The sequence below is a fragment of the Cyanistes caeruleus genome, chromosome 11 (assembly GCF_971803275.1).
Source record: "Cyanistes caeruleus chromosome 11, bCyaCae1.hap1.1, whole genome shotgun sequence".
Lineage (NCBI taxonomy): Eukaryota > Metazoa > Chordata > Aves > Passeriformes > Paridae > Cyanistes > Cyanistes caeruleus.
In genome coordinates, this window is record NC_141711.1 from 22,572,722 (window position 1) to 22,591,256 (window position 18,535).

The 18,535-nt window shown below is 42.3% G+C and overlaps 1 protein-coding gene and 1 long non-coding RNA gene across 4 annotated transcripts in view; one reads left to right on the top strand and one right to left on the bottom strand.

Moving 5' to 3' along the window:
• Positions 1 to 2,523: 2,523 nt before the first annotated feature.
• Positions 2,524 to 8,694, bottom strand: LOC147651137 (uncharacterized). Its single transcript, XR_015275115.1, has 4 exons — positions 8,582 to 8,694; positions 7,937 to 8,313; positions 7,452 to 7,619; positions 2,524 to 7,059 (listed from the first exon to the last, which is right to left on the bottom strand). It is a non-coding gene; the product is annotated as an uncharacterized LOC147651137 (long non-coding RNA).
• NUP210 (nucleoporin 210) overlaps positions 7,463 to 18,535 on the top strand; it is a 57,444-nt gene continuing 46,371 nt past the window's right edge. For 2 of the 3 annotated variants that reach the window (XR_015275114.1, XM_086846614.1), the window contains exons 1-4: positions 7,463 to 8,130; positions 15,373 to 15,509; positions 16,283 to 16,414; positions 17,279 to 17,375. Coding sequence is in view for 1 of the 3 variants with exons in the window: in XM_086846614.1 (XP_086702740.1) it covers positions 7,622 to 8,130; positions 15,373 to 15,509; positions 16,283 to 16,414; positions 17,279 to 17,375 (875 nt within the window). In the remaining 2 variants the exon portion in view is untranslated. Of the gene's footprint in view, positions 8,131 to 8,238; positions 8,773 to 15,372; positions 15,510 to 16,282; positions 16,415 to 17,278; positions 17,376 to 18,535 lie in introns of those variants that run through there. The other variant, XM_086846615.1, reaches the window with a different exon arrangement.

Consider the following 18,535-nt stretch of genomic DNA (forward strand, 5'->3'; position numbering starts at 1 on the left):
AAAATCAGGATGACTTGTGATTTACTCCTAAGCTAAAGAAAATAACAAAGCAAAACCCCTCCCCAAATTTGCACTTTGCAAGTGCAAGTACCTGAAGTTTTCACTGAATTTAATTATGGATCTTGGGGAAAAAACAGGCTATGTGAGGAAAAACCAAATCTAATTTAAAAAATTAGGAAAACCACCTCTTTATTCCTGTTTTTTTGCTGTCTGTGGAATCATCGAACTATAAAACAACACCTTAAGCATTTTCCCTCCATGAAACTGCTAAAAGTGTCTTGGCTAGAATATCCTTGCAATATAAAAGCTTATTTAGGTATTTGATCCAGAGGGGACAAGGTAAACATTTATAGCTAATCCAGCCTGATGAAAAATATGGACCAAATTGATGACTACTATAGCTATAATCATGCTGGCAGGACATGCTGCTTTGTCAAAGTCATTTAGATTTTTCTAGATATCAGAAAAATGCCCAGATTTATCTGACACTTTGGTATAGTATCTGTAGTGGACATTTCTGAAAGCAAAAAGTATATTTGGAAGAAACATCACCAAGCCACATAAAAAAGGGCAGTTTCTTAGTGTTATTTCACTGTTATAAAAACTAATATATTAAAACTTAGATGTGTTATAAACTCCAGCAGAAAGTCTAGAGTTATTCCTGGAACTACAATACTTCAGCATCTAAAAAGTGTGTAATTTATACAGCAGCTTGAAAAACTCTAATTAGTGTCTTCCAAGTGCAAATCATCTTGTTTGAACTTTGTCCCAAAGCAGAGGTAGAAGAATACAAAAAAATGTTAATGAATATTCCCATGCTCTTGAAGTAAACCTCCTTCATGCATGAACATTTTGGGAGACCAAATTTTCTTAGCACAAACCTTTACAGAAAGTGTGCAGATGTAATAATGCATTTAATTAAAAATTTAATTAAAAATTATTAAATTAAACCTGTGTTACTAAACTAATAGGTATTTCTATGGGAAGCCATAAAGTTCTTTGGGAAATCTGCCATGTTTTACTAACATTTTCAATAAGATGAATCAAAGCAGATTCCTTTACTCAGGCTAGAAGAGTTTACAAAATGTCTGACCTTTAAAATCACCATCCTGTGCCTCACTATCTGTAGTGAATTTGTCTCAGTGACATTGTATTTAACCTTTTTATTTCTTACAAATCTGCAGTTGCAAATTATTAGATTCATAAATGAATCTAATTTTTCAATGTTGAATATTCTATTTCCCAAAGTAACTTGACTGGTAGGTGGCTTACCTGGAAAAGTGACCCTGAAAAGATTTTAGGAGACAAAATAGAAATCAGGGCACCTGAGTGAAATGTGCACATGATCTGTTATATTCTATGGCGTATTGCAGGAGCTCCTGCTTTTCCACTGACATTCTACTGCAGGAAGTGATGCCTCCTTTGGAGGACTCACTGTGCACATAACAGAATTTAGGTTTCTTCAAGGTTGGGAGAAGGAGTTGAATTTTTAGTAATTATGTATATATTAGAATGAAAAAAAATATTTTAAATGAAGAAATAACAATTTTACAGTTGAAATGCACAATTTATAGTGTCTCTGTGGATGGATAAGTCTGAGATCCTTGTTGTTTAGGTACAGAACCTTCTAGATCACTGCAAGTGCTGACATAAATGAGATCAGAAGACTTCTACATTAAGAGAATAGGAAAAATAGAAAAGATGATGGTATTTTTTTACTTTGTCCCATGTTGGTGTTTAATGCATAAAATATAGCAAACCAATTCAAGCGAGTGTTAATGTTTAAAACAGACTCAGAATTATTGTACTTGACTGCCTACGTAAAACTTGTGAGGTGTACATAGCATAATTTACAATCAAGTAACCTTGAAAACAGCAAATTCACTTTTGTTAGTACTGTTAACTAAGTCATTAAACATATTCACATTCCTGCTCATAAATTGTATTCATTATTTTCAAGATTTAAGACTTCTGTGTTCTGCTAAATTTCCCAGATGTATTTAAAGCAGAAAGAAAGGTTGGGATTTTTGTTTGTTACTTGTCTCATGTTGTGAATTCTCCTCACTCCTACATTCATTGAGTTGTTGGGTGAATAGCTCATTAATGTGATTTCTATCTGTGTACAAAGGCACAGGGCAGAAGCACTGTTATGTAACAGCTTGAAAAGACACCTATAAATAACCTCCTTTAATAACCATAAATTTACATTAGAAAGGTAGATAAACTCTGAAGTGAAAACCGTTTATTTTTATCTGATGCTGCTGTTTCATAACCTCAATGTTATGAGACTCATCCTGCATAAATTAGTATGGTCTTGGGGTTTTACACCATCTGGGAAAGTCTTGCATATCGAATGGATTTATCCAATAGGAACAGGGATCTAAAGAGCTATATTTCTCTGTGTGGACTCAATTGTAGCTGGTACACATTGGAAAACTGGCAGCATCCCTGGCAGATGAGGCTGCGCAAAAAACGGCAGGCTTGGCTCTGTTCTAAATTAAATTAAAATTAGACAACTAGGTCTATTAAATTAACAGTAGTTTAATTAAAAATGAATACAATTTAGTGAATTGAATAGCAATTTGGTATAAAGGAATACAATTTAGTAAAAGAATACAATTTAGTAAAAAAAATACAATTTATGTATTTTATGTAACTTGCCAATATTAAGTATGATTAAAACATAAGCAAACATACCAACCGGGGTACAGGGAGGGCTTTTCACCCTGCCTCATATACAAAACAAAACAAAACAATTCAAACTAAACCTATATACCATATGCTTTTACATATTCATTACTGTTTCCTGTAAGTTTCTTCCCACTTTCAATTCTTAAATTCTGCGTCACTATACTTCATGGCGCATGCTTCACTTGTTGCTAGAGGGTCTTCAGTCTTCCTTTCGTAGTCTTTTGCACAAAGGCTTACACTCAACCTCGTTGTCCTCTGAATAGCCTAACAGGTTGTGTGTGTGTACTAAGTGTTGTCTTATGTAAGTAAGCATTGTGTTCCACTAATTAATCTTACATTTCGTAATTTCAGGCCCTATGTTAAAGTCATTCCAACTTTGTCCATCTCAAGGTCAATTTTGTCTTGAGACATTACTTATCTTAAAACTACATCATGTATTTTTAACATGTAACATCTGTAAAGGAGTTCATCTGTCTTGTAACACCAGTTCCCTTTATTGCTTTACAATAATAACTTTCCAAATAATTACAGTTTAGTTAGCACAAATAATCTCCATTTATCACAGCTCTTATTTTACCCATTTTCTAAACACAAGTTCTCTTGTCTCAGTAACCTGAAGGAACTCAACCTCCATCAATTTTAAATATTCCTTCCTTGACACCAAGCCTGCCTTAATTTTGGACATTTTCTGAATTCATGACTTCCTTTGGCCTAACACTTTGGAAGGAAAATCCTGGCAGGATAACCAGAATGCTCAGTTTTATAGTTGCTGTCAGTCCTTCATTACCCCTGTAGAATGCAGTTGTAAGGCTGAGAGGATGTTCTCATGAAACCTTCCGTAGGTGTATGAAGATACAAAAGTCTAATACAGTAAATTGAATGTGATTACTGGTGGACAAAGTGATAAATAACTGAAAAAGGACAGTTTCTGTACTCTGTAGGACTCCAATACCCATTGTGAGGTAATGCAGTGTAATGCCTCCTCTTACAGCTCAGTTTCTGTAGGCAAAAGAGGCAGCTGAGCAGAGATGCGAAGCTGAGGCAGAAGCTTTCCGCAGGATTGATGCCAGGCCTCATGGGGCTTGGGGCAACCTGGAATAGTGGGAGGTGTCCTTGGCCATGTTCGGGGGTGGGATGGGATGGGATGGGCTTGAAGGACCCTCCCAACCCATCCCAAACCATTCCGGGATTCTCTGAGTCTTTTACTGGCACTAAGGGACACCAGCTGAAGTGCTGTTCCTCTACTGTTGGTTTTTAGGTACCTTTTAATATATTGGATACTTTACGTACTTCTTTGACTGAAGCTTCTTTTGTGGAGGTACTTTGCAAAGCTCTGCAGCTATGGGGGTGGAACCAGGAAGCAAATTAAGCAGAAAAAAGCCCATCAATAAAAGCCATTGAGCTGGTCAGTAGGGAAATACATGTACTTTGAGCTCAGTGATGGGTAAGACAGACGAGGGGAGCAGCACCCTGACAGGGCGGAAGGAAGCTGACCATCTTTCACAGTGATTTTTGAAGGATACTGTTCTGCTCTGCAGCATAAACACAGACAGCGTCAGTCAAAAAACGAGGTCCATCACTGTTATTCTGCTCTAAAGTTAAGATTCTCAGACCACCTTCTTTGTCAAGTCTATTGACCTGCCCTTTTCATCTCCTCCTGAGCATGGTATAGGCAACTCCCCATTCTCTTCCCAACCAGAGCTGCACCCCTCCAGGAACAGGCATTTCATTAAATGTATTACTAGTACTTGTCAGTCATTCTTCAGCCTTTAAATCAAATATTATTTTATTTGAATGGTTTGAGAGCGTGATAATGAAGAATGTTTCATCAGTCTGCTGGGTGAGCCCTGATTCTTTCAGCTTAATGGAACTGCTCTTACAGGTAAATTGTACATTATGAGCAGCATTCAGCTGCTGAAGCTTCACAGAGCTGGCCCGACACTGTTAACACACAAGTACAGATACCTGCAGGGGTTAGGATTGGAGCTGGTTTGAGTCAGCCTCACCCAGTACACTTTAAAATAACCGTCCACACCTCATTGCCTTAGCATTTTGCTGAAGTTTCACCTTCTAAGTTACATTTATTCAGAGTTGTTTTGTTGTTTGGTTTTGGGTTCTCTTGGGAGAGGAGAACTTGTTTTGTTTTGAAGATGAATGTTGAAAATATTTTAAATTACTCAGACATTTAAAAATATGAAATGCCTGAAAATTAAGACAGGTGTTTCTTGTCCAGATGGTCCTTCATCACTGTGCTATTTTCAAATGCTTCCTTTTCTTGAACAAGGATTTAAAAGTATTTCACCACCAATAGATTACCTCATAATATATTAATACACCTTTTTTCTAGCTTTATGAAAAGTATATTTCCCTATTTAAAATTGATAGATTTTAAAGATTTGATCTGAGTATGTAGGCACCTTGCTGTTTCTTATGAAAATAACTTAAGTCTAAGAAAGAAGTATTTGTTACTGGAAAATATATTTGGTTCTTTGGCCTTCACTTCCTTGGTTCAGACCAAGTGAGTTTGTAAAATCTTTCAGTAATTCTCCTCCTGTTATTTTCATATTCCAGTAGAAGCATTATCAGCACCTGGTGTTTTGTTATTTATTGCATATATTTTGATTGCCTCTAAAATCTCTTGAAATTCTTCCACAAAAGCTCAGCTTCTTAGGGAACAACCATTTATTGTTTGCCTATCTCCTTCCTTAAGCAGCTCATTAAAGCACTCCCTCTATCATCTATAATCGCATTCTATTTGAGGCCAAGACATTTCCATTTGTGTTATCAGACTTACTTGGGTGTACGTAGACATGTCTGTAAAATTCCCTCAGATTCCTGGTGTGTGTGTGTCCTGCTCCAATTCTCCAGCATACAGGTAACCTGGAGGGGAGGTGTTTGCACTGTCTGTCCTGTGAGAAGGGATGTGCTGATGCCTAGGGATCTCAAAGCAGTGTGGAAAGGGAAAGCGGAGCAGGACAGCAACGCTGCTAAGTCAGCCCCCAGATGTTTTACTGAATCCTACCCCTGATGTCAGGGACTCCTCACTGCACTGGCTGCCTCACAGCTCACCCTCCTCTAAAAAAAAAAGTGCTAACACAGTGATGCAATGCATGACTTCCAATTCAAGTGAGCACAAAATTCACTTTGTCATTTTTACCATATAATGGAAACTGCAGATTTGCTCATCAGTGTCTCCTGCCTTACTCTGCTCTTAAAATTACTCAGTTCTGAAAAGAATTCTTAAAATTACTCTATGTTCTGGAAGAAGTTGGATGTTTATTTGCCGTATTTCATTGTATGTTTCATCAATAAGCTTTAAGGTCCTAACTGCACCTTGCTGGTTCTTATGAAAATAACTTAAGTCTAAGAAAGAAGTATTTGTTACTGGAAAATTATTGTTCTCATATTGAATACTTATCACCACCACTACTGATGAGAGAAAGGAACTAAGTTCTGAGATTGCACACCCTGCTTTCAAAGCTAGGAAGTACTGGGATACAGACATTTTCTCACCTCATTCACAACACAGGATGCAAGATACTCACTATCTACCTCTTATTTACTTAGTTGTAATTGTACTAACTATGAATACATTGTACTGTTTAGTCATGGGTGATTTTATCATATTCCTCCCTAATATCCCAGTCTTTACTGAACTTACCTTCCTAACATACCTGCGAAGAAAGGTTTCAATTTCATTGAGAGAAAAAGTAAAGAAAATAAACTGCCCTCAGTATTTTAGTGAGCAATTCAAGGTGCAAGGGCTTGATTTGCCAGCATCATCTCTCTACGCCCAGCTTCTACTGATTTAATTGCAGCTTCAAAGTTCAGCTCTTCTCTAAGTCAGACCACACAATTTCATGATGTGCAATCAGAAAATAAGTAATACACACGCACAAGCTGAAGAGAGAAGTGAACTGTCCAGCAGCACACATTCCTCTGGAACAGAAAGTGGAACAGCACTGCTGAGGTACTGACAAATAAAACACTAGCTGAATAAATAGTGTAAAAAGCGGTCCTATGTAAAGAAAACATCCTGTATATGTTTATTTGCTTAGAATAAATGAGAACTGGATAAATTCTGTAGTACCACCTAAATTAGATCTGGGTAAACTCTTAGGTGGTGTCCCTGGACAGTAGTTGATCTCTGAGCAGGATTTAACAATCTTTACTCCAAGATGCTTGTGCCCTTCCTGGAATCCATTCTCCTGATGCATACATGTAGCATCCCTCTGTCATAGGTAAAGACAGGCAGATCCTCCACACATGGAGCATGTCTCATACAAGGAAAAGCTGGGACAACTGGGGTTCTTCAGCCTGGAGAAGCTTTGGAGTGGCCTAACTGTAGCCTTTCAGTAACTTAAGGAGCTGACAAAAAAGATGGGGAGAGGCTATTTACAAGGGCCTGTGTGACAGGAAAAGGGAGCATGGTTTCAAGCTGAGAGAGGTGTGAGATTAGAAGTTAAGAAGAAATTCTTCCCTGTGAGGGTGATGAGGCCCTGGCACAGAGTCCAGAGAAGCCGTGGCTGCCCCTGGATCCCTGGAAGTGTCAAAGGTCATGTTGGACGGGGCTTGGAGCCACCTGGGACAGTGAAGATGTCCCTGCCCATAGCAGGGGTGGCACTGGATGATTTATAGTCCCTTTCAACCCAAACCATTCTGAGATGCTATGATAATGAATGAACTGTAGCTTAGCTTAGCTGTTAGCACCAGTGTGCCTGGGGAACATTAAGGGGGCCAGGAAAGTCAATGGCACCTGCCTTGTTCCAGCAGTGGTGTGGTAGCAGAACCAGGGCAGCAACTGTCTCCGTGTGCTCTGCTCGGGTGAAGCCACCCTTCCGAGGCCTGTGTTCAGTTTTGGTATCCGCACGGCAAGACAGACATTGAGGTGCTGCAGCCTGTCCGGGGAAGGGTCTGGAACACGACTCCTATGAGATGCTTGGGGTTACAGGCCGGAGAAAAGGAGGTTTTGCAAACAACCAGCACTACACTGTTGGCGCCGTTGGAGTTCCCTCGAGGGAGGGCGGTGCAGCCCCGAGGAGCGGAGGGCGCGGAGGGGCCCTGCCCTCGAGCCGCCCTTGGCCCCGGTCCTGCTCGGCCCCCGAGCCGCCCTGCTCCCGAACCGCCCTGCCCTGAACCGCCCTGCCCCCGGTCCTGCTCGGCCCCCGAGCCGCCCTGCCCCCGGTCCTGCTCGGCTCCCGAGCCGCCCTGCCCCCTGGGCTGCTCGGCCCCGGCGCGCGCCTACCGTCTCACTCTCGCCTTCCGCACGGTTACGGCTGGGCGCAGCATGGCTGTCCCCGCAGCCGCGGCGCTGCCTCTCCTAGTCCTCTTTCACCTGACCGCCTCCTCCAAGCTCAACACCCCCAAGGTGCTGCTCCCTTTCACCCGCGGTACCCGCGTCAACTTCACGCTAGAGGCCAGCGAAGGTTGCTACCGATGGTGAGTGCAGGTGGCGCCGCCCTTTGTCTGCTTCTTTCCCCTCGCCGGCACCTGCGGCGGCTCCTCGGCCCGCGGCCGGGCCTAACGGCTCCCGAGGCAGCCGAGCCCTCTCTCGCCGCTTTCACCTCGCTGCGGGTGGGTCTGGGCGGCCCAGCAGTGCGGGAGCCGACATGAAGATAATCCCTAAAGGGAAAGATTGTTTATTTTGTGTAGTGGGGGTTAAACCCGCTGGAGAGGGGCAGTGTCTGTCTGCAGGCCGGGCCCTGAGCAGAAGGTCCCTGCTTGTAAAGGAAGCTTCCTGCTGTGACTCCGTGCCCGCCATGCGCCTCACATCCCGTGTGCCCCCACCCACACGCCCCACACATATCCACCTGCTTCTTGTATTCCACACCCCCCCACCTGCTTCTCTGTGTACGCCACACTTACACACTCCACCTGCTTCTCCACCTACCGTGCCCGCTCTGCCTCCACACGCCCCCATGTGCCCCCCTGCTGCCCCGCACAGCCATGGTGTCACCTCACGCACACATCGCCACAGTTCCGTGTGTGCGGGGACAGCGCCCAGAACTCGTGCTGCTGCTGAGGAAATGCCCTCTCTCTCCCTCTAGCCAGTAATGAGGGTCCTGACAACTTTGAGCTCAGGTATGGACATAAAGGAGTCATAGCTAAGTCGGGACCCTCTCACTGCTGCTGTAAGTGTAGGTAACAGCACCCTTAATGCTTCACCTAGGGACAGTGAAGTCGAGTTTTAAAAGTGAAAGCTTTCCCGGTTTTCTCAGTGTTGAGCACGTGGGATGTACTCCAGGAACTTCTGGCTGTGAGCCCCCTTCCTGCCTCGCACGGGGGTGGGGAGGACTAGGTAGTGCTGAGCACAGGGGCTGAAGGTAAATCCCACAGCATCTGCAAATTTAGAAAGTTCACAGTAGTTTTCATGTTAAACAAATATTGCCAACTCCTTGTCATTTCTGTCATGCACCAGAATGGTAACTTAATCAGTCACGGGCAGGAGGTACCCACCTGAAAAAGAAGCGGCAGTTGAGGTATGTTTAGGGTGATACTTCTGTATGTGCCAGATGGATGCATGTAGCAGTTTTCAGTTGGTTTTCGTCTGGCAGTTACTGAAATAAGTCTTAAAAGGCTGTATTTTCATTCTGTTACTTTCTTTGCTTGGTTGTTGTACATTTTTCATTTCTGGGCTGGGTACAAACCTTTGGTCTGTGACAGTTTATTTGAGGGTGCTTACATAGAAGAGCAGTAATTAATTTTATGCAGAAGTCAACTAAGAGACAGTTTCCAGATGAGCTGCATGTGGTCATATGATTTAATTTTTAATGGACCGCTTTAGTGAAAATCTCACAACTGTGGGGTTTTTTTCTCTTTCCTTTCTTTAATTTTTTATGGCTACGGAGCCTTTAAAAGAATTTGGTTTGTGAGGTAAAGTACATTGTGTAAAGCTAAACCCCAAAACTCATTAAAGCACTAGTAAAATCTGGAAGTGTGGACTCTTTCCTGTTTGCCAGGGAGCTGTTAGGTGATGCTGGGCTGGCTCCAGCCATTCCTGCACATGCCAGGTGCTATCCAACTGTCAGAAGCTTGGAGATCTTTGCTAATCTCACTGAAGTCTACAAATTAAAAGATGTAAGATTGTTCTCAAGAGAAATGCCAGACTTGATCCATGTTCTTATTAGAGAATGGAGGTGATTTTTGTGCATTTCAGAGCATGTTCTGTTGGTGCTGTTCGCCAGTATGCAATGACTCATATCCCTCATGCAGACAGGCCTCAGCATCCTTTTCCATCCTTTCCCTCTGCCCTTCAGAGATGAATTTTGGTTGAGAATTAAAGAAACTACGCCTGATTCACCTTCAGTGTGCTGTCATTTTCTGTGGCAGGATTGTAAATGGGCATTTATTCACTTCTGCTTTGCTAGGCCTGGCAGGATGTGGGTTGTAAAACTCAACGTGTGCTCAGCAAACCCTCTGGAGGAAGCAGGAGCTGTGGGTGTGTGACTGAGCAGAGGCAGCAATTGCATCTGGGGCTCTCTCCCTCTGCATCCTTGTCCCCACAGCCTGGCACTGGGTGGGGGGGTTAGAAAGAAATGTATCTGGAGGAGCAGCACCGCAGCCACTTGCTGACAGTTTTCCTGTGCTTCTTGTCTGAAGGAGCTGTTACTGGAGAGGGGCTGTTGAGCTGAACAAGTTAGGAAGTAACAAATGCAATGGCTTGAGAAGGAGTGATTCTTCCTCACATTTGAGAAATGATGGGTGTGTTTGTGTTCATGAAAGCAGGGCTTTGAATGGAAATGGTCAGATTCAGGCCCTCTGTGTCTGGTGAGGGGACTGGGGATTTGTAATAGGGGAGATTGTGGGGCTAGAGGTGGCCTTTGTGAGCTGTACAGCAGCATCTGTGATAGCAAATGGCACCTTTTGAAGGCCTACATTACTCATCTCAAACATCCAGAATTCAGATGAGTGTCCCATTTCCTGAAAGATCAGTCCACAGCATGTTGTGACCTTATTTTTTCCCAGTTTCCCTTTCAGCCTCAAGTTTACCTCTGAAAGTAGGATATTTTCAGATTGTAGTGGTGTCTGAGAAGTCCACTGATTCAGAGGGAAAAGGTCAAGTTCTATCATTATCCCAGATCCCACCAGCAGATTGGGAGCAAGTGGTAAAGCTGGTAAAGCATGGCTCTGAAGTATTATCTGATTTTCAAGATGCTCATGCCTTCTGGAGTTTGGGTTGCCTTTATGTTAAAATTATTTTTTGGGAAAAGCTTTGTTGTCAAAGCACACACTGTTTCCATCTGTAAATATTGTATGTGGTACTATCTTCAGGCATAAAACACAGCCCGTGCAGATGTATTTAGCATTTATATTGCGTCTGTATTTGTCTTTTTATTACCTTAATCTAGAAATTACACCTGAAAGAATGAAAACATTCAGAAGCAGATTTTTCTCCTTGAAACCTGCTATACTAATATTTTCAGGGGGAGGAGGGGAACACACGCATAAAATCCACTTCCCCCCAAGGTACACACCATGACTGGATATTTGTAGCAGAAATTATCTGCAGTGTACAAATATGTTTACATATTTCATTATTTTATAGAGTGTAGAATTGAGATATATGTGAGAGCTGGTGGAAATGAAGAGTTTACTGTCACTTTAATGGAAAGTTTGTGTGCGCTACTGATGCCCTCACTGAGGAGGTTGTATCGAGGTAGTTGCCATGGGAGAGGAGCTGGTGACAGAGTTGACGTGGTGTTGGAGCTGTGGGATGCCCAGGTACTTCCAGAGAGCCCAAACTCATTTCACCGTGCACCCAAACAGCACTTACAGTAGTTGGCTGGCAAACCCCATTTTCTATCTCCTTACCTTGTCATGTTTTTGCTGTAAATTTATCTTACTTCTCCGCGGGATATATGTGGTGGCTTGTATTGCTTTTAAAAATTCGTGTCAGTAGTGTTGGTAATCTAGGAGTTATGCCATTTCCTGGATCACCTGTTTTACCACAGGTCTAAAAAAAGCCTGTCTGACTCTCGCTGAAAAATGTTTTGTGTGAGATACTGTTAACTTCCATATTATGAAGTGACATCTTAAATAATGTTAGTTATTCCCCTCTGTGCTTCTCACCTGCTCTGCATTTTGCTATTGTAAGGCACTGCAGTCAAGAGCAGGATGTTTTCCCTCTCCCTCACTCTCCTGGCTTTTCCCACCGGGCTGCAAGTTCTTGGAAGTGCCAGCACAAGCTCAGAGTTGGTTTGAGGTGTCCTTGTTGGTAAAGTGAGAGGGGCTGTGCAGCTGTGGGTCAGGTGTGTGTGTGTTACCTGAGAGTGTTGGCTCAGAACCAGAGCAAGGGGTTTGAGTCTGTAGCAGAGGTGTTCTGACAGAGCCCAGGAGGCATAAGAAATAATGCTTATCTTAGCTGATGTGATCAGTGCAAGCTCACTGTTGAAATAAGCTTTTCCTCAGTCTGAGCACCACCTGCCTGCTAAGGCAGACAGAAAGATTAGGGACTTGTTGATTTTTGGTACTTTTCATTGCTCAACACCCATGGAATAAATGTTTTAAGACTTCTGCTTACTTTTTAGTCCCAAGAGTGACTATATAATATCCCTGGTGTATTGGTCAGTCCAATCTTCCCAAGCTCTTGGAAACTTTTAGTGCCCAGTTTCCCTCTGACTACGTATCTGCCCAAATGTCCGATAAAATTCTAAAAGATCGGATCAACTGACAGTCGTGGTGCAGCTCCACAGAGGTGGACTTTTGCTGACTCAGTCAGCTGAGTTTAGTTTGAAGAGCTGGCAGAACAGTATAAAACACTGGAGCAGTAAGAATCAAAAGAGTGGAGTTTCTGCCAGGGGGAGAAACAGAAATAGGTGCCTGGTCTTTGAACCAACTGATAAATAAATGAAGCGTAATTTAGTAAGGTATTGACATGTCGTGTTACAAAACAGGTGATAAAGAACAGAGGCCTGGGTTTGGATAGATATGTGGATAAAATTTTGGCAGATAGCTCTGTGTCTGGGGCCATGGAGGGGGATGGAAATAATAAATGAAAAAAATTGACAAGAGGACTGCCAGCCTCTTTGCCAGTGCCATTCATTTCTCAGCAAGTAGGATTTTACTCTGAGGGAAATGTGAATTGAGGTCTTTTGTGAGGTTTTTTTTCCCCTTCCCTCCTCACTCTTCTTTCAAGTGCTTCCTCCCTGCCTTGCTGTTTCTTACAGGCACTGGCATGGTATCCAGAGCTAATGCCAGAAATGCTTCTCAGGATCTAATTTTGCCCTCTGACAAGCCCAGCTCTCAACGTCACACACTGACACGCTGCTGAAGAGCTGCTGTAGTTGGCAGAGGATATAAACTGCAGTTTGTCACTTAAAGCTGAAGTTTCTTTTTCTTGCCCATCTAGGACCCAATAGTGATCCCAGAGTAGTGCCTCTGTAATCCCCAGCCTTGTTGATTAATGCCTTTGCCTCTCTCTGCTTAGCCCTGCATCCAGGTAGCTGTAAACAGAATGTGCTTTTGATATTGGTGAATGATAGAGGGGCCATCAAATATTTAGTGTCTTCTGCTGGAAAAAACACTACTCATGCATATTATTTTTAAATATAAATCCATAGGAAACCAAGCCTCAGAAAGGCCCATTTAAGTAAAATTAGTATTAAAAAAAAGACATTCAGCTGATACTCTACCTCTTAAACTACTGCTAGAAGCCTAATAGTGTCTAATCTCAGTTTCTGAGTGCAGTGACTGGCTTTTAACTGTAAAAGCTTGAAAATTCCTGTAGAATTGTGGAGTGTATATAAGTTTAGAGTGGAAATTTAATTTTTATTGATCTTTGTTCCTCCCTTTTTCTAGTCTGAAAAGTATCCTGTAATTAGATTCAGTTTTACAACACTGCTATAAGTACAAACCACGGTGGTTTTGTGTTACAATTCATAGCCAGATATTAAAAGAACAAATACAAACCACAGTGAAACCCCTGTTGTGTTGTAAACACAATCAGTTCCAGACTGCAAGAATGCAAAACCCTTAAATTAATAAAAAAAATCTAATGGCAGAGAATATTAAACAGTGTAAAGAGCTAAATAGAAGTCAATTTTCTACATATAATACTTACTTAAAAATACCATACAGACTAAGTCAAATGCACGTGCTCAGCTTCAAAAGCCAACCTGCCAAGTACAGGAAAAGCATTACTTGTTCTGAATGCTAATGTTGTTTAAAGAAACTTGCTGAATGTTGGAAAACTGTTTCATAGTTGCCTGAGAACAACAGGAAAATAATTACTCACATTTAATTTCTAAAAAATATTTTTATTTTTGTGTGTGTTAGCACACAAAAGATATGTGCACACAAGATATGTGTGCTACTGATGCAGAAAATTATATTATTTTAGGAGCAGTGTAAACCCTACTATGAAAAATATGCACATATTTGTGTACTTTGTTTAGGTATATAGAATAGGTACCGGCAAACAATTTTCAGGTTTAAGCTTCTAATTGGTGTTTAAATTGCCCATTGCATACTGCTATGGGCTGTTTTTTCCTTGATCAGATAAAATACTTTGAAATTCTGTGTCAGCAGTTGGTACTGTTGTTTCAAAATCCTGTAAAACTATTCCTTATGTAAGCTCCCTCCCTACTGCTTGGAGCTTAAGGTTTGAAACAGGATTTGCAGTTTTATTGCAGTGGCTACAAGCAGAGGTCTGTGCTCATCTGGGCTGCAGCTGTTAACTCTCAGATAATTGAATGTGGTGTGATGATTTTTTCAATAGGTACAATTTTAGTTAAGGAGAAATTTACTTTCTCACTGCTGTGGATTTGTTTGTTGTGCCAGTAAGAGAAGGAGGTAAAACCCGTGTCTAGGGATGCAGGCATATACAACATTGCTATTTGTTTGGAACTCCTATCCCGCTCCTTGCTGTGTTAGGGAATTTTCCCCACACATCCCAGGTAGCCTGTTTGTACATCTTCCAAAAGAAAAAATGTCCAAACCCATCCAGCTTCCTCATCTTTACCAGGAGGGATCCAGTTCCCAGTTTAGATTGCATTTTGTGTAGCGCTTTCATCAGAGCTGCTCTCATCATCCGGAGAAGCAATTCTTCAGCAGCTTTGTCACCCATCAGTGCTTGCTTTCATTGTTTTAATCCTTCAAAGGGCCCTTGTGAGCAGATCCCAGGCACACAGTGGGGGCTGTTTTGGGGCTGGGTGCCAGCACTGTCTCTCTCTTCCTGCCCGGCTCTGACCTGTGATTGTGGCCAGGGAGGAACAGCCCGGGCACAGGGCTGGTGGTCCAAAGTGATTAGCATGGGCTTTGGCTGCTGGAACATTTCACTGGCTCTGCAGTTAGCCCTCAGATGTGTATTGCTGCTGTCTTAGATTTACTTTCAAGAGGCTTGGGTTTTAATAACACTTCAAGTTTTGTTGTTATTTTATCTTGACGTTTTTGGCACACTGGAAAGGAGAGCTGGGCTCCAGTCTGTAATGCCCTGGCCTGCTCCATGGGTTGAGGGGAAGGTTGTTTCATTCCGTGGTGGAGGGAATGCTGAGCTTGCCTGCCCTGCCTCTGGCCTGGGCTTTTCCCGTCCTTAGCCCACGTTTGCCTAGTCTGGGGTCCTGAAGGAGCTGCTGCCATCCAGCTCTTCCCAAAGTCAGCTGCTGACCATGCAGCATGTCCCAGGTGAATTGCTTTTGTGGCTTTGAAGGCAGAGCTGTGTGCTGACAGCACCCCACCCCACAGGTCATCCACGCGGCCAGAGGTGGCGAGCATCGAGCCACTGGGGCAGGACGGCTTCCACTGCTCACAGAGAGCGCTGGTCCAGGCGCGCTCCTCGCAGCCCACGCGTCTCACCGCCATCATCTCTGCCGAGGATACACGTGAGTCTGAGCAAAGCACTGCTTCTCCTGGGCATCCTGCTGTCCTCCGGCAGCAAAGCAGAGATTTACAGGTGCACACACAAATTTCAGTTCCCATGCACAGTCATTTTAGACTTTCCATGGGCGTGGGTTTTAACTTCTGTTTGCCTCAGATAAGTGTTAATTATTTTAATGATACACTCAGGAAAAATGTAATTCTTAACACCCACCCCCCAAAATCCACAAATAGACGGGGTGACTGAAATATAAAAAGGTATTTAATAAAAATGACTAATACAATTCGGATACTTCACATTTGAAAAAGCTGGTAGTTGCTTTAGTGTTTGCCGTGCAATATTCCTGGTTGGTTTTTATAGTGACAGAGAGGCAAAACCAGATGGCCAATTAAATGCCTTGCAGTCACCAACTGAAGGAGTTCATGGGCGTTTAATGTCTGTGGGTAAAAGCCATTAATTTCTCTGGGACATGAGAGCACTGTAGCAATCTGCATAAGCACTCCCAGACAACACCTGTACCTGTCAATGCAGATGGAAATCAGTTTCTGCAGATCTGTTCTGCAGTTCAGTGAGCAAGTGAGTTCAACTGCTTTACTTGCTGTCTGAGCCACCATTTGACCACGAGTTTCTTCATCGAGTCACGACCAAGTTTCAGTTCCTTCAGTGTCAGTGTCTTGTGCCACTGGCTAATTTTGAGGTGCATCTTGACTTGTCATTGTTCCTGATGAGCACATGCAGGATTATGATTTCTTGTGCTCTTCCTGATGTCTCTTCAAGTGACTGGACAAGTGCTTCGCTGTGATGCCATCGTTGATTTAATTCACGACATTCAAGTAGTGTCCACAACGAGAGAGCTCTACCTTGAAGATGCACCACTGGAGCTCAAAATTCATGCTTTGGATTCAGAAGGTAAGAGATCTTGTAAATGATTAAATATATATTGAAAGTTTTAACTGTCTGATACATGCACTGGCTTTATTTGTCACACAGTTGATTGTTTGAAGCCAATAGGAGAATTTTAAGGAGATTCTCCTGGATAATTCCTTGTGAACATTGTGAAGTTGTCTGTTCTTTCTTTTTTTTTCCTTTTGAGCTGAGGTAGTCTAAAGAATTTTGCAAAAGGGCATTTTTGTGATTAGTCAGATATCCAGCAAGAAGTTCAGAGGTGATGTTTGAGACCAGCCACCAACTGCTCAATCTGTTAATTAGTACATAAATGCTCACTTTTGGGAGGCACTATTTAGGCTCATAAGAGTCAGTGCATTTGGACTGAATGCATTATTATTTAATAGGAGCAGAAAACTTCTGCTTTTTTGTAGTCTGTAGCGTCAGAAAAAGAGCCATGATCTGATAAGAATTCCATGCTTTTGATAATCAAGTTTTGTGCATGCATAACACACCAAGACAGGGGCTTTTAGGACAACTACTGAAAAGGAAATAATGTGTCAAGCAGCTATAAAACATTCAATTAATTGTTTGGGGCTCTTACTGAGCCCATCCCACTTGTGTTTCTAAACCATGATTGCCACCTGTGTTTGTAAACCAGGAAAGTGGAGTATGGTGATATGTTAATAATGAAAAATAAATTTGTTTTTATTCTCTGTGTAGTATTGGATTCATGGTTTGGTGTTTGTGCAAACTCAAGGGTGCTTCATGGTTGTTCTTGTAGGGATAAAACAGAGAAATTCCCCGGGGAAATAAGTCATGGTTTATCTTCCAGGAAGACTATGCTTGTTCTCTATTTTTGTTTTAATCTGGTTGTTTGATTTGTAGGAAACACTTTCAGCACTTTGGCAGGGTTGGTGTTTGACTGGACAGTGGTGAAGGACCCAGAGGCCGATGGCTTCTCAGACTCTGACGATGCTCTGCGGTAAAGTAATTTCCTTTGGTCTTTAAAGTCTGTTCAGTCTGTTGTGTAAAATACTTTCCCACATCTAGGCAGTTTACTGAACTGATACGTAAAACTATGATGTTAAGGGCCAGTTGTTTCAGGTTGGGTTTTTTTAAGCGTCTACCTACTTGACAGCCTGGGCACTTTGATCCCTGTTTATTTTAACTGATAGTGTTAGTGAGCAGCTCTGGTGCAATAATCAGAAATAAACAGATGCGGTTGTTGATCTTGCTGAAACATCTCATGCAAAAGGAAGATTTTATCAGTAAGATTGTTATCTCAGGATTTCAGCAGAGTTTTATTTTTTAGCTTTTGAGGGAAAAAAGTCCCCTTCCATTTCAGAAAGGAGCTCTGAACCTGAAGAGTCTCAGGTGTCAGTGGGCACTTAATTTGGGTGTCAAAATAGGATGATTTCTTGCAGGGAAACCAGTTCTCCTACTGAGCAGGAAGGTTAACAGCCAGCTTCCATCCTCAAACTGCTACTCCCAATACACTGCAAGTGGTGTGGGGGGAGCAAACAAGACTTTGCTACTGGGCAAGCACAGAATGATTCTGCAGCCTTAGAGAAGCAGCATTAGCTGGGGAAGGCCTATTAAGCCCATCATACACCTGAAGCTGCAGGCATGAGTGAGAGCCAGAATGAATGGCTTAGTGGGACTGGATATCCCAAATCTAGTACATGTGGAGCTTTTTCTTTCAGTATAAGTATTTGCTGATGTGATTTTAACCAAACTAATACTGATATATGCTCTACTGTTGGCTTAACTATGATAGCATAGAAGTGTTCTACAGGTGGTACAGCTTTGCAAATAAATCATAAATTGTCATGAATATGTTAATATCCATAACTGTTCTCCATACTGCTCTACTGGTTTTACTGTGAAAGTGCTCATGAAGCCAGTAGATGATGTGCAGAAGGTGACACCCTGTGCTCCTCTTCCCAAAATTTCCTGTCATTTGCTCATTCATGGGAAATGCCTTCCCTCCCTTTTGCCACTTTTCACTGGAGTTTCTAACAGTTACTACTAGTCTTCTGCTTGTAGACGATTTTCATAGTCATTTATTAAGTACATCCTGGCTTCCTGAGAGAGGTCGGAGTTACGTTCTGGGTTTGTTGATCTGTTGCTTTTATAAACGTA